General features: G+C 46.0%; 2 protein-coding genes and 1 long non-coding RNA gene across 5 annotated transcripts in view; 2 read left to right on the top strand and 1 right to left on the bottom strand.

Annotated features, from left to right (window-relative positions):
- The first annotated feature begins 97 nt into the window (after positions 1 to 97).
- Positions 98 to 15917, top strand: part of TMCO4 (transmembrane and coiled-coil domains 4) — a 45162-nt gene continuing 29342 nt past the window's right edge. Inside the window, exons 1-5 of one of the 3 annotated variants that reach the window (XM_032131409.1) lie at positions 98 to 538; positions 5356 to 5402; positions 9976 to 10160; positions 10560 to 10734; positions 14625 to 14652. In XM_032131409.1, coding sequence (XP_031987300.1) covers positions 9982 to 10160; positions 10560 to 10734; positions 14625 to 14652 — 382 coding nt within the window. In that variant the 5' untranslated portion in view covers positions 98 to 538; positions 5356 to 5402; positions 9976 to 9981. Of the gene's footprint in view, positions 539 to 5355; positions 5403 to 7133; positions 7238 to 7327; positions 7497 to 9975; positions 10161 to 10559; positions 10735 to 14624; positions 14653 to 15917 lie in introns of those variants that run through there. The other 2 variants (XM_032131408.1, XM_032131410.1) reach the window with 2 other exon arrangements.
- On the bottom strand, positions 1345 to 7160 carry LOC116454617. The gene is made up of 3 exons (XR_004244146.1): positions 7075 to 7160; positions 6316 to 6704; positions 1345 to 2678 (listed from the first exon to the last, which is right to left on the bottom strand). It is a non-coding gene; the product is annotated as an uncharacterized LOC116454617 (long non-coding RNA).
- RNF186 (ring finger protein 186) lies at positions 2672 to 5275 on the top strand. The gene has a single exon (XM_032131414.1). The coding sequence runs from the start codon at positions 3556 to 3558 to the stop codon at positions 4471 to 4473; it is 918 nt and encodes a 305-aa protein (XP_031987305.1). The 5' UTR covers positions 2672 to 3555; the 3' UTR covers positions 4474 to 5275.

Below are 15917 nucleotides of genomic sequence, written 5' to 3'. Positions count from 1 at the left end.
GCCTGCCCGCCCGGGGGACCCTCGAGGAGGAGGAGGAGGAAGAGGAAGGGGAGAGGGAACAGAGGGGTCCGAGGGGGAAACTGAGGATGGGGATCGAAAGGGGGAGGGGAAGGAAGGGAAGGACAGCGCAACTAAGCGCCGGGAGTGGCGTGTCCGCGGAGAAACGGTGGAGAGGCTGCGGAAAGCAGCGCCACAAATCACTAATGTCCCAAAAGCTGCCGGATTCTGGCTAATTGGCCTCTGCTGTTAATTGCGCTCCCCCGCCCAGGAGCATTTCCCTGCTGCCCAGCACAGCTCCCGGCCCTCACCGTGACGGCCCGCTCTGACCCCACGGGTGGGCGCTTTCTCTGCCGCTCTGCACTAGGACACGCCACTCCGACCGTGTCTGCTCAACCCCAGCTCACCGCTGCGAAATGAACTCCCAGCAAATCGGGGAGGTGAGCAGATGCACTACCCGCGAGGTGGCACCAGGAGAACAGGGCTGAGAGCAGCGGTGGGGCAGGAGCGGAGCTGAGACAGCAACGATTAATTAAATGTGGTAAGTGTAATAAACTGAACCTCCGCGTCTTGCTTCCTCTAGCACTGAGGGAGACTCCTCACAGGATGCTGGAGAAGGGGCAGGCACAGCAAGATGGGTGATTTGTCTGGAGCAGGGCTCTTGGGGAGGGTTGCCTGCCATCCTCGTGCTCTTCGGCTCTTCCACGTGTGCCACAGCAAGGAGTTTAAAGGAGTCACGCAGCAAGCACCCACCAAGGCATCGCCATGCCCATGACTCTGGCTTTCTCTGCTGGTATCGTGGCAGAAGGGCCCGATGCTGTCACAACTGCTGCACATCGGCCAAGTCCGGAGGAGGCCAAGATGATCGGAGGGATGGAGCACCTCTCCCGTGAGGAAAGGCTGGGAGAATTGGGGTTGTTCCATTTGGAGAAAAGAAGGCTCCAGGGGGACCTAATTGCAGCTTTTCAGTACCTTATGGGAGCTGACAAGAAAGATGGAGAGAGACTATTTACAAGGGCCTGGAGTGCCAGGACAAGGGGTAATGGCTTCCTACTGCCAGTGGGCAGGGTTAGACGGGATATTGGGAGGAAATTCTTCCCTGTGAGGGCGGTGACGCCCTGGCACAGGTTGCCCAGAGCAGCTGTGGCTGCCCCTGGGTCCCTGGAAGTGTCCAAGGCCAGGCTGGATGGGCCTTGGAGCAGCTGGGACAGTGGAAGGTGTCCCTGCCCATGGCAGGGGGTGGGTCTAAGGTCCCTCCCAACCCAAACCAATCTGGGATTCTATGAATTTCTAATTCCTAGTTCAGAAGGCACATCCAGACAACTTTGTGAGGAACACTAACAAAACAGTCCCGGGAATACAATGAGAGGCTTCACATCACGATGGTTTTTAAGTTGTATATTATTTTTATGTTCCTCTGGTCCAGAGTCAGGACAGCCTGAAGCACAGCTCAGCACAGGGGGAAGCTCACAGGAGTATCCCCAGTATCTTCTGGGATGTTTGGTCTCTGGCACGTGAGGATTTTACTCGGAACGACAGAACTGCTCTTTTATATCTATTTCCTGCTATAAACCATTCCATACACGGCATTTCATAGAAACACATTTTCTAATGCAAACACACTAAAAGCAGGAAAACAGCGTGAGTACATAAACGGACTGCAAGTGATTAATGAGGCAGTAATTAGCCCGAGGAGCATTAACGAGCTGTGGGCAATTCAGATAAGCACACGGCACATGCCAGCCAGGGAGCATCACTCGTGACACCAGAGACAAAGCGGAGCCTTCCAGCACAAAAGACAAAAGACACAGAGAAGTCACCCCTACCCACTGACAGAACACAGAGCAGACAGACATGGAGCACAGATTCATCCCAACTAGTTTAAACTTTTCATGTTTAGGCATGTAGTTGTCCCTCTTGGTGTCTGTTCCAACTTCCAATATGCAACACATGCAAGGTGTTTTTATATTCTTCTAATAATTAAGAATCAAGAAATTTTAAGACATTTCCATTTTGGACATGGGAACTGACACAGCAAATTTGAAGCTTCTAAACTATTCTAATAGTGGCAAGTCTGTTTTCCACTTTCCCAGATCTTTTTAACAGCATGAACTTGCTGACAAAGAGTCATGTGAAATGCAAAAGAAAATTCTCTTTTGAAAGATGAGTCTTGCCATTCACCAGCCTACTTCCAGACATTCTTGCACTTTGATACCAACTTATGCAACTGAGAGATACCCAGGCTCCTAAAATTTGGGGTCATCCAAAAGTCCATCAAGCACCACTACATGCCACATCAGCAGAAACACAGCAGTGCTCAGGCACTTTGACGAAGTTTGCTTATGACAAACCTATTTCTCAGCAAGGAAGAACAAGCTCTTCTCACCCCATTCCCCCCTCCAGCGAGTTCATGAGATTAGAGCCTTCCTGAACTCCTCGCCCTCCTCAGCTGCAGTTGTTTCATTTCTTTCTGCTGCTCCTCTCTGGGAGGGAGGGGTTGGGACATGGGGCGCAGATGGTTTGAGCATTCAGGTGCACTTGAGGCTACCAGCATGGTGCTGTGTGGCTTCTGCTGGTAACACTGACCTCATCTGGCTTTTTGGGATTAGTGATCCTTCCCTTCCTTCTTTCATTCCTTCCTTCTATAAGATTCTTGCTGAGAAACCATCTGTATTTTACTCCTCAAATTAAAAAGGCAGAAAGAAATTAGAGACTGAGGGATTTTGTTCAGGCATTTTTGTCAGAGAAGATGAATATTCACAAAACCACTCAGGAAGGGCATTTCCGAGTGCATGAGGTGTTTGGTGAACGCTACAGGAAAGAAGATGGTCCCACCATCTAGGACACTAGTCTTGGTTTCCAGATCTTTCTCATGGACTCTGTGAGACTCTGTGTGAGCCTCAGTCATGCTTCAGTTTGTGCTAGAAGCCTTCTGATGACTAAAACAAACAGGATAAAAGAGTTATCACAGGATAAAAAAAGAGATACCCTGGGATAAAAGAGTTAATAACAATTGGGCATTCAACAGTCAAATTAATAATTTCAATCTCATTCTTCTCTTGGTGCTGTAGGGTAGTTATTTTTAAACCAAGAGCAAACTTCCTACCCAGAGAGCTCAAAACTGGTGATACTTATGCTTTAATCAAAGCACTGCATTCAGCACACCAATGTTGGTAACAGGTAATTTCCCCAAGCCTGTCACTGTCCAGCAAAGCACTGTTTAGAGAACAATGAAACTGCTTTCAACTAAGAGAGTTCTAATTTAATAGTAACGGTAGTGTCTGGCTGTCAGAGCAGTCTGTTAATGCCATGGAGTCTGCTTCCGGACAGGAATTGCTCACTGATATGATCAGTGGTTGTAAACTGTCTTGGCTGGGGAGTCAATCATTAACTCAGGTCCCCGTGTCATAAAAACATCGTATTGTAAGAGCATGACTCGCTTAAGGCTCTCACTAATCAATCAGGCATACAGCAGGAATACAGCAACACATAAAAGGAGCCAGAGACTCGGGAAATCCTTCAGCTAAGGGGAGACAAGCTGCACCGAGGTTTATCTCCATGGAGAAATCCACTGACAAGCCAAACAAGGAAAACGGATCGCCGGCTCCTGGAGTGCTGCAGGCTGAGGCAGACAGTCCTGCGCCCGCGGCGGGAGGTGCTGCAGAAATGAGCAGAGCAGGATCCGTAACACGAAACACAAAACGTGAGAAGAGAGTGGGATTCTCTGAAGAGTGTACTGAAGAAATGGAGAGACCTTCAGGAACAGAGAGAGACAGTCCTGCTGCCTTTAAGCCAGCAGTTTTGGAAAGACACTCTCCGAACTCAAAGCCACTTGCTGTGCTAACGAACACAAACTCTCCCGAAATGAGGTTGGAACTGAACCACCAGTGCTCAGACACAGCCACCAAGGATATGGACTGCATGATCTGCTTCAACAAGTACAGCATCTACAGAGTCCCAAAACTCCTGGACTGCCAGCATGCCTTCTGCGCCGTCTGCCTCAAGCTGATCCTCAGGAAACAGGAGAACACCTGGATAATCACCTGCCCCCTTTGCAGAAAGCCCACCTTCGTGTCAGGAGGGCTCATCCGCACACTCCAGAATAAAGAAGACATCCTGGAGCACTTGGAGAGCCTTGATTCAAACCCTGAGGTGCACACCTATACCATAGGGCTGGACAGCAATAGCTGGACTCAGAGCAGCCGAGACATTTTAATCACAGAGGAAAACAGCCCAGGAGACACCAGCCTGGCTGTGCAGAGACTCGTGCTGCTCCTGCTGCTCGGGGTGATCCTCGCCATGCTCATCCTCCCTTTTATGTACTCAGGGAAGGTGAAATGGGTAATTTGTCTCCTGCTTACTTTGGGGTTGGTCATGTCTATGGTGCTTTGCTGCACTCCTAAATTCCACTGCAGGTGCAAGAAGGACTCCCCCACCTCCTGTGACAAGGACATCCAGGTTGTTACTGTTGCCTGAAACAATTAACCTGTCTGTCCCGGAGATAAGGACTGGGCCAGCGTGCATGCTGGGGACACCAGTGAGTTGTGGACTTAAAAACAATCTCTCACAGAATAAATTCCACAGTTGGCTGAGCTGGCTCAATGCCAATGCACAGTGTTGTTAAATCTCATTACTGCAAACAAAATGAACTATTTATATGTTGATATTTATATGTTTTCCACACAATTTTTATCCCAGACTAGTAATTGTGTTGGTTTGCTTTTGCCATTTTATTCATGTCTGTGTCCTCTCCTGATCAGCCCTGGAGGATGTTATCTGGAACACCCTGGAGGTGATGTCCTGGAAAACCCCACAGTTGCTGTTTCCCACTCTCTGAACACATGGGCACTTTTCCTTGGGACAGTGTGGGAAATAAAGCTGCTAAATCTGGGAGTTGGAAGAGAGCAGTTTTAACCCAGATGATCACCTTAATCCCTTGCAGGGATGGGAAAGGGACTGGGAAAAGGGGATGTCAGTTTTGAAGTTACACACAAAATTGGAGAGGAGAAGGCAAAATCAACATTCCTAATCTTGAGTCTGTGGCTTGCAAAGAGCAAGGCTCAAAAAACTCATGACCCTCCAAATTCCCCACATTGTTTAGCATAGAAATAGTTCCTCTCACCTGAATTCCTTTATCTGGCTACCTGCACCACCTCTCTTCTTGCCCCCTTTACATTGCCCTTGGAGATGCTCACAGAGGTAAACAGAAATCCATCGAGTGCTGCACCACACCACGTGATATTTTTAAATGGAATGTCTCCATTAAATTTAAATAATATTGATTGCTCATTGACTTCTTTGTTTCAATTCCTCATGGACAATTAATGTCGAAACAATTCCCATTTTCCTTATTCACAGGAATTGCAGCTCAGAAAGTGTATTAGGGAGTCTGCAGAGCTGAGTTGGTGAGTAAAGCAAAGCAGTAATTTGTTGGCATGTTCCTTCATTTAAAAAAATACTTTGTTGCTAAGAAAATACCCTGAAACCCAACTAAAATTAAATTGAGGCAAAAAAAATATATTTCTGTAGTTAAACTGCATGTTTAAGAGTGTCAAGGATCTCAGGAGACCTTGGATCAGGTAAATATTTGTGTTTGATAAGAACGGAAACTGATGTCCTGCAGTTGCTCAGTATATAAATATACAGAGTGTCTCACAGCAGATAAAACAGATTAGACTAAGAGGGTAGGAGCTCTTGTGCTCCTAAAGTCCTGGAAAACACAGGTTTGTTTTCTGCCAGGAACAGGAGCTTTCAGGGCAAATAAATCCTTTGGGTTTTCTCATCTCTTTGGACAGCAATGGACTTACTGCAGAATACATATGATATTTGCTAATAGCCAACCAGAAAAAAGCTTTCCAGCTGGGAAAAAGGTAGTTTTAAACCCACATACTATATTTTCCCAAATATAAAGACTGGACCAGATATTTAGTTGCACTGAAAATAGTTTCAGAAACCCTAGGCAAGTATTTCAGCTCATAGACGGGTGAGTCTGTGAATTCTTGTCGAGTTCTCTTCACCAACACCAGTGGGTGACTGGTACTGCAAAGGTTTTTAACAAGTATTGGCCTGAACAGATCACTCAGAAGGGTTCCTGCCAGCCCATGTGTGTTTTCAGCACACGGGTGTGAAGAAATTAAAACAGAATGAACATAATCAGTAAAATCTGTTATTATGTTTCATCCTGCCCTTACAAAAGAGTTGTTTTATTACACCACTTTCTACAGAGCCAAAAAAAAGGCCAACAGGAAAGGGCAGCATACAGAAGTGTGTTTTCCAGGGAGAGACTGGCCCTCTGAAAGAATCCCTATGGATCCATACAGTTATGGAGCAGCACCTTCCAAGTTTTCCTTCAGCAGTTCCACTGATATGTTTTTCAGCCTGAGAGCCACTATCACGCAGGTGATTCAGAGTTCACAGATGCTGGTGGCTGTCATGAGGCTCTGGAACCTGGTATCTCTTGAACAGATTCCTGTCTGGTAAGATAAGGCTCAATAACCATGCAAGACTTTGAAGCAGCAATTAAATTTACAGAGAAAAGGCTAATGGGATTATATACCTATTCCAAAATGTAAAGGATTTGCTTGTACTCAGGTTTAATTCATCCCGGTCATTTTGTTAAGAAAGTTTCAGCTCTGAAGTCCTGCGTCCTGCTTACCTTACCTGGCTAGCTCCTGATTTTGGATAGTGACTGGTTAATACACTGTGGCCTGAGAGAGAGGGAATTATAATGAGAAATGGGCCTAGGCAGCATGACCTCATCCCTCACCATCCCCTCATCCCTCGCCATCCCCTCAGCACTCTCCATGATCCCGGGGTCAGCTCGGCTGGTTGGAGCACGGTGCTGACAACACCAAGATCGTGGGTTTGATCCCCTTATGGGCCATTCACATAAGGAGTTGGATTTGATAATCCCTGTGGGACCCTTCCAATTCAGAATATTCTCTGATCCCCTCAGCTCTCACTATCCCTTCGGCCCCCTCAAGTTCCCTCGGCCCTCATCATCCCCTCAGCCCCCTCAAGTCCCCTCAGTCCCCTCCATCCCCTCAGCCCAGCCCAGTTCCCACCCTCCCGACGCACTTGGCTGCGCCGATGGCGCAGTGCCGGCGGCAAGGCCGGGCCGGGCAGGAAGGGGCGGGTGCCGGCGGCGGCAGTCGGTGCTCGGTTCCCGGTTCGCGGTGCTCGGTTCCCGGTTTGCGGTGCTCGGTTCCCGGTTCGCGGTGCTCGGCTGGGCCGGCGGCAGGTCGGGGCCGGGCCGGGGGGTGGGAGACGGCTGGGCGGGGGCAGCGTCGCGGGCTGAGGGGCGAGCGGGCGGGACCCTCCCCTCAGGCCGCTCCCTTGCTCTGGCCGCTGCTTCCTCCCCTCAGCGTGGCTAGAAGCGCCGCTTTCCGTGAATAAGTGCCTGTGCTGGATCAGCAGAGACTTCAGACGTGAAAAACTTGTGGTAAAAGCGAACACGGGCAGCTGTGACGGTGTGACACCTTACAGCTTCCTCAGCTGAGGTGATGCCTTCATGCTTCTTAATGTGCTCTTCCCTCTCCGCAGCTTTGCCCACTTTCCTGTTGAGGACATCTCAGCCGCTGCTGTGCAAACCTTAAGATTAACTGAATTAAACACGCTCACTTTTCCAACTACTTAAGCTTTGGGCTTCTCCATGGCCCTTTCCCCTCACGCTCTGATCCTTGTGGCCCATCGATATCGCATTCATGTGTATTTGCATTGAGACAGCACTGAACTAACAGCATTCTGTGTTCATAGCTCATATCTACGAATTAAAAGCAGAGGCTGTGGTGCTCCCAGCACCTCTGGAGCCATGTGCAGGTCCCCAAAAAATCTCTTCTGCCCAAATATTTCCTCAGTCACAGTGTTGTGTGTGATGCGTAACCACAGTCGGGCTGTGCTGTCCCTGCTGTGCCTTACACAGGACTTTTTGGCCAGTCCCATCTGAATAAATATCTACAACCGCTTCTCTGAAGTTAATGAGATGCCTTATTAACTTGTGGGGGTTGTGGAGATGATGGTTTGGTCGCTTTTGTCATAGTTTAGGACAAACATGATGCTGCCATGCCTCTGTTTCCTCTTTCAGCTGCAGGGAACACGTGTATCGTACAGCTTTAGATCCCCAAAGGAATTATCTTTCTGCTTTCCAAACAGGATTGTGTGAGCTGCTGTATAAAATACATCATCTCTCAAGAAAACAAAGGGCTTTGTGTGAAAAATGAGAACTGGAAGTGATAAAAAATTCTCTTTTAAGTGACAGTTCAGATTATGGCAGTGCTGTTGATGCTGAACCACACTGTTCGAGGCGGAGATGAGAATTCCATTGCCACAAGACTTAAAAACTTTTGGAATAAATAACTTTTGGAATATGTTTTTAACTCTCAATTCCCGCGTCTTGGATTTGCAGCAAAACTTCTTGGCCCAAATTTTCTTCAGTGAATCACTCGTTGCCCTTTTTTTACGCTGCATGTCTGAAAATCCCAAGCCCATTTTTTCCTACGTGTTTATCAGGGAAAAGATACCTTTGTAGAGGCAAGTACATTGATCTGAGCATCTTCAGAGCAAAGTCTTCCAGAAACTTTCTATGGGTATTTTAGCTGCTCAGCACTCTGAATTATTTGTTGCATGCCAGGCACCACTGTGGTGTTGCTCCATTATTGCTCCATATTTTATGTTATTAGGAAATTAGGATAAATAGTTGTATTGCTCATTGATCTTTTTTAGCTGTTTCACTTTTCATATTAGCCCAAGTTAAGAAATCAACAAACCTATCAGGGAAGGGGGTTTTATTTTCAGTGCTGTCTCCCATAATGTGTCCAGAGGTGAGCAGACATGACAAATAATAGTAAAATTACTGAAACTTTAGCATTAGATTATTCCTGGGAAAATTGGTCTGGAAGTTTGGATATTTAGGGTTTCTGAGTGGGAAGGCAGGACAAGACACCTTTCCTGGAGGACCATGACAGATGGCATGCAGATAATAAAATCGCTTTAAAAAGAGTGGCTTCTATTGCACTTCTTTATTTTAGGGCTCTAAAACTATCCATAAATGGTATCTGCATCACCTAGGAGTCACTTGTAGTGTCGTGGGCTCCTAATTCCTATTTAGCCAGGATGTGGAAGAAAGGAAACATTTTAATTTGAACTATAACATAAAATGGGTGATTTGGGCCCCTTAGAAACCAAATGAATCTTAAGGAAAAGCGCAGAAATTCCAGGTGATGGAAGTGAGCTCTGGGGCAGGTTGTTACCCAGGTTGAATTTGAAATGAGCCGTTGTCACCTCTGCCTGAGGTCTCAGTTTGCTGCTGGCACCGTCATGGGAGCAGCTGGAAGCCCTTCACTTGGAAGTGTGCACATCTACACTCTAAAAAGTAATATCTTGGCCCAGCTCAAGATCCATGTGGCGTGGGGATCTTATTTTTAGGGAAAAAGCAGTGGCAGGTTGTGTAGAGGAGGAATATTACAAGCAAAGCACAGCAATGACCATGGGGCACATCTAAGTCCTTCTCAGAGGCTGCAGCTGGACTCAGCTTCCCTAATGCCATCAGCAAAACAAACAGGAGCAACTTGGGCTGAGGATGAGAGAGGAAAAATATTTCCCAGGCATCCGTACTGGTCCCTGCACCAGGTGCAGAGCTTTTATTTTCATGTTATTTTTGCAGTAAATGTGGGACTGGATGGAGCCCAGTCCTTTTGCATCTTGACTTCTCCTTTTGCAGGTTGAAAGATTTATTGTCAGCTAATTTCGTGCAAAACTTCTGAGAATTGGTGAACTGTTCATCTGTGTCCTGGTCCTGTGTCTTCTTTGGTCACACCAGTGTGTTGGGGGCAATAGACAAGCTGGACCTGGCCACACTTGACTTAATTCCAGCAGCAAGTGTGGCAGTAAAAACAAAGACAATTTGTCTCCTCACTTCCTGGTTTCCAACTGTTTGCTGTTGGTTTTTTTTCTGCTGCTTTTTCCTCCTTGAACTTGCAGGTGAAAATGGCTGTGGAAGAGAAGTGGAAAGGCTGGGCTTCGGAGCAGCGCAAGGAGGCTGAACATGGCGGGGAGAAGGAGCCGTGTGTGCTCCTGGGCCGGCAGCTGGGTGAACCGGGGAGATTCGCGTACGCGGCACTTTGTGGCATATCCCTCGCCTGGCTGTTCCCTGAAAACGAGCAAAGGTACAAGTGGAGCGAGGGCTGGCCAGGGCAGGTGGATTTTGGATGGTGGCTCAGCCAGAGCTGGTATCAGACTCTGTGTGGGGTCTTCTGAAGCTGGGGGAGTGGAAGATCCTTTCTCTCTTGCACCTGTAAGACTTTTACAATTCAGCACAAAACACATCCATTAACACTGCAGACATCAAAGCATGTTCTGAAGCAAGGTCTAGCCCCATTCAGATTGTTTCCTTGTTTATTTAGCCAGTTGGTTTAGCAATTCGCCTTCTGCTGACTCCTGATGCTTTGATTTTTGTGTGAACCAATGTTTGAAACCAAGGACTGCTCAAAGCTTCCAAAAATACCCAGTTGTGGAGCCTTGCAATACCCAGTTGTGAAACCTTAACTGCTTCTGTTGCCTTACAGCTCTTTCAGGACAGAATTCATCAAGGGCTTTGTGAAGTGGCTGGACCTGCCTGATGCTGTCTTAGCTGCCATGACAGCCTTTGCTGATAGCTTAGGAGGGGAGGGCACAGAAACTTTCACTGACATTTTGCTGAAGGATCCCATCTTGAAAGAAAATCCACTTCTCATTACCCAGGTAAGTCCATGTGCTCCCCTCATCCTTGTTTGCTTTGCAAAAGAGGTTTGTCGTGTCTGTTTGCAGCTGAAGTGCTGTTTGTGCAGTCAGGGAAATAAAATCAATATTTCTGATAGGCATCTATTTATAAGCAGCTGTGGGGGGACAGGCAGTCTGTCCATAAAGAGCTCATGGAAATGATGAACACGAGGCAAGGCCACTGTCTGCTGAGTTGTGACTTTGATGGTTTCGCTCTACAGAACAGAGAACTGACAAAGTTTTTACTTTGTGTTACTGCAATGGTTTTCATTCATACATGTGTTGTACAGATTTTAGTGACACTCTGAACACAATAGACTTGATTTTCACTTGTTTAAAAGCCCCTTCACTGTATGTGTAATACAAACCACCTCCACATACACGCTCCAAGGAGCACAATTTCCAAAGTCATTTTCCCAGAGTAAGCTTTGACCAGAAGGAAATTATTGTGGCTTTATTTTCTTTCACTGAGAAAGTAAAACTGGGACTGCTCCATAATGTTCTGCTGTAAAAGCTGATGGAAAGGTAAAAGAGGTGAAGCATTTTGGCAGCATTTGGTTTTTCTGGGGAAGATCTCTGCTCATCCAACTTCCTGTTATGCTATTTTGGGTGAAGAGGGCATTAGGCTGCTGCTGGTGCCACACAGAACATGGGCACTGTCACCCTGTGCTGTATCACCCTGTGCCAGACACCCTGCATGCAGCCAGTGCTCTGTATTGATTGATTAAGGGTTATCACACACTCACCTTGAGCAATGGCCCAGCAGAGCAGCAGATGTGAGAACTTGGCTGTGTAAGGGGAGATAAGAGAGCAGTGAACTTCTTTGGTCACCATGACCAGCTCCCATTTCCTCAGCCACCTTCTTCTGTCTCCTGTCAGTCCATGAACTGCCTCAGAGGATCTGCTCCAAACCTCTGAATGTTCCAATGCCCAAGGTCCTACAACACTACAAGGACAGCAACAGAGATCTTAAGCTTAATTAATAATTTAGAGAAGATCTTCTAAAATAAAAGTGGCTCTTGGATGCTATTTCCTCAAATTCAATACGTCCACACTCGTTCTTTCTGCCTTGTTGTGCTTCCTGCATTGTTTCCCTCAGTCTCTCTGCCTCAGGGTAGATTCTCTACATTGAGGCAGGTTTTCCTGCATTGCTGCTGAGTTTATTAAAGGTGAAATTTAGCTTGTGCTTGCTCCGAGCTCACGCTGCGTAAGGGCTCCCTGTGCTTTTACAAAAGTGGCTCTGGATCAGCGGGAGCACACAGGATTTTGCTCTGACCCAGGAAACGGAGGATATGCCCTGGATTTGGGTGGAATACAGAAACCATGGACAACTTTGATCAGTTGAAAGCAAAGATGAGGAATAACTATCAGTCTAATGCTACCGCATCAATCCCTTGCACAGTCATCTGCATGGGCAAGGTGATTGATTTTGTCTGAGAAAGGACAGAATGAAAGACTTTAGTAGAGCAAGGCAGCAGAGGTGTGTCTGGAAAAAACCACTGGTGTTGGGGAAACATGGGTGATAAGCTGAGGTCAGGTTTTTCCTTCTTACCTGAAAATAAACAAGCTACAGGGCAAAGCTTTATGATTTATTGATCTTTTGCTTTGTGGTGCTTGTGCTCCTTTGTATTCAGCTGCAGCTGACGCAATATTTACTATTTATTAAGTATCTGCTTTAATTGCTTGCCGTGTTCTGTGGCAGGGCCTTGCTGGCGCTAATGCTGCATTTTTGAAGGCCCTTCGTCTCAAAGGAGCTGAAGGCATGATCCATGAAGTCAGGAGATTAGATGTGAGCTCACCATTAATTCAATGAACATGTGAGGATTATGGATTGTTAGCTTTGTGTTCATTGCAGATGACTAACACAGGCAGATGGTGGTAACTGAATCCTTTAAAGACAGTAGTCATAGCAGACTGTGGGTGTGGTATGGGAAGGCAATGCAATAAAAGAAGTGTAGAAGTGGTGATAGGTGATAAAACACAGAAAATGTTTATTATTAATATGTTTTTTGCTCTCAGCATACTTAGAATGCCCATTTTCCAGTGGTTTCCTACACACATTCACTGCAATGTGGATTTGGAGCTATCTGTTGTTAGGGAAATGGGTTTTGAACTTGCATCAACTCAGAAAAAGCTTGGAAAAGATTCCCTTCCTTTGTAGGGCTTCTCAATCATATGGGTGGTTGTTTTGTCATAGAGTTTTCAGGGAGATTCAAAACACTGACTTCAAAATAAGGCTGCAGTATAACAACCGCTGCTTAGGGAGAAAAACAAACCAGTTGTGAACCAATCTAGTCACTGCTGGTTGAATTCCAGCTGCCTGCATGTGCAGTATGTGCACAGCCTAAACTGGAGAATTTGGGAGTGCTAACTGGCACGGATGCCATAAAAACAGTTGTTCCAGTTTATCGCCTGCTTACCTACGTGCATCTGTGACTTTTGAAATGCACGTATGTACTTACTTAGGCCAGATTTATTTGGGGTGGTTTGATACAAGGTGCCACAGGTGATGTTGGGCAGATGGGACAGGACCTGAGTCATATCCCCAGCTCCCTGAGCCTCACTCAGTTTATTGTCCACAAACCATCACCCTGTTCCAGAGGCTGCTTACGTCAGTCCGGGGAAAATTGTGGCAACGAGGTCACAAGCTTCACCTTATTCTAGACTGGAGGCCGTTTGCTTGGTCAGCTTTTTGCTCGAGGCTCCCAGCCCTGCACCCTCTGCTGGGCTTTGACTCCTCTGTGCCAACCCTTCCCCCAGAACTGTACCCAGAGAGGCGGTGATGGTACCAACGTAGCTGATCCCTGGGCACTCCCAGTAGTCAGGCTTTGGGGAACCAGTTACATTCCTCCCTCTGGACTGGTGTCTCCAATTCCCACATCCCACCAGTCAGCCTGGGGAACAGTCTGCAGTTTGTCCCTCTTCTGGTTGGTTCAGGATGGTTTGTTCTCCATTCTGCACTTCTCATGTGTAGAACTCTCAGATTAGAGACGTTTTTATGATGCAAATTGTGCTTGGGAGCTTACAGGACTAATAATCATAAACTCTTTGGCAGCCTCCTACATCTTTGGCTGCATTTTTTGTGTTCCCAGAGGGCTGAAAGGATTCCCTGTAAAATTCAGCTGTGCTGTATTTGCGTGTAGGAGAGAGAAGCAGCTCAACTGAGCTGGTGCTTAATGTAGTCACATAAAGAGCTTAGAATTTGTCCAGTGGCAATAAAAGAGGAGAACACAGTTGTAAAAACACTGGCCTCTTTTTCATGGATTTATCCATAGAAACCATCTATTTAATTGATTTGTTTTTCCGTTGTTTTTATGGTAAAGAGCCAACACAGAAGTCAAGTCCCTCAATCTTGACAGATGGCCATAAATTCTGAGTTTTCTAACTCGCTTAATCCAAAAGATATTCATGCCAGTTCAGCCTTACTGCCTAGAGCTGTGAATTCCCAGAATGCCAAGGAAAATAGGGGTCATTAGAGGAACATTTAAACCTGTTAGTGATGTTGCATATGTGAGTAGGTATGACTGTGTGGGGAGCAGAAGGCATTGGAGTGGGAGGATTAGAGCCCTGTTCCTCCAAACTTTGAAGTCTGGTGTAAGATCAGGACAAACAAAATAACAAAAAATGTGGGATGCCTCAGCATATACCAAGCATTGCTTACTTCTGTCCAGCCCTTTGGACTGGCCTCTGGAGAATTTCGGACTGGTTTTGCTCTGTGCTGCCTCACTGAATTGTGGCTTTCTGCTTCCCACTTATGAACTGAGCTGCTGCAGTAATTAAATCAGTCTGATGGGTTTTTATGCCTCCATTTTGATCCCTCCAGACCTACATCATCAGTTTTAAATTGAATATTCTTTTTTTTTCCCCTTTAGGACCTCTTATCCTTCTCTCTTCGAGATGGTAAGTTTACTTAGCATTTGTTCTTTGTAAAAATAATGTAGTTGAGTTTACATCTGATACTTTAAAGTGCTCAAAAAGGTACTATCCTGTTTCATCTCAGCTTCCTCTCTGGCAAAAGCAGCACACTCCTTCCCTGCATCCCCTTCAAGAAAAACAACTCTTATATTAGGAATGGTTAATAATACCCACTGAAAACTGAACAGCTCTTCACCCTGTACCTTCACACACCGTGCATTGGCAAGCAGGTGTAAATGGTGGTGGAGTGGGGTGGTTTTTCTCCAATGTTTCCGGGGAAGCAGGTGACCTCTTCCCTTAGGAAGGCAGTAAAGCTGTTAGGAAAATCTCAGCCTAAAAAAATTTCTGCTGGTTGCCTAAAAAAAAAAAGAAAACAAATATTCAGGGTATAAATTCCAGAGTGTCCTGTGAAGCCCATTATAAATAAATGTGATTTTTCTCATCTATTATATTACACATAAAACAATTCTCTGGTTTGCAATCCATTACATGGATTAATCTGATAAAATTAATGAAATAAAGACTGTCTACTGAACAGAATGTCCATTTCTAAAAGAAGCCTGGATTCTATCACTACTTGCATTTTTTGAATCTCTGTGTTTTAACATGTTCTCCCAGGAAAGAACTCACTGCTTGCTGATTAGCCTGTTGCACTGCAGAACAAAACAAGTTTTGTTCTTGCTTTATTTTTAATGGAAAATTGACAAGTCAGTTATTGCAAAACCTCTTATTTTGCGAAGCTGGAATTCAGAAGAAATATCTTTCCAAGCCTCGCTGCCTTCCCGCCAGGCTGGTGAGGAAAGAGCCCAGCAGTGTCAGCAGACAGGAAACAAGAAGGGGGCTCGTTACACACCTGCCTGGACTTGCAGGACGTGCCACATTTCGGGAAGGAGTGCAGATAAATCCCGTCCTCATTTCTCAACTAAGCACAACCCTGATGAACAGTGTCATCAAAGGCACGGAATTAGTTTGGTATCTTGGTAATTATGGTAATAAATAAACAAACTTAATAGATTGCCCAATGCCATATTTGATCTACGTGCAGCAGGTATCACAAACACTCTTTGTATCTGGGTCTTGCTGGTATCTTCACCCACCCTGAGAAAAGCAATTGGGTTTTCATCCCACAGTGCACCAAGAACCATTTATAAAAGCCAAACATCGGGAAGCTGATGAGAGAAACACATTAAAAAGCAAGAGTTGGCACAAATAATTTAAAATCTATTACATTTAAGTTGTCTTTTCTTCAA

The sequence above is a fragment of the Corvus moneduloides genome, chromosome 22, assembly GCF_009650955.1.
Source record: "Corvus moneduloides isolate bCorMon1 chromosome 22, bCorMon1.pri, whole genome shotgun sequence".
Classification (NCBI taxonomy): domain Eukaryota; kingdom Metazoa; phylum Chordata; class Aves; order Passeriformes; family Corvidae; genus Corvus; species Corvus moneduloides.
This window is presented reverse-complemented; position numbering and strand designations above follow the sequence as displayed.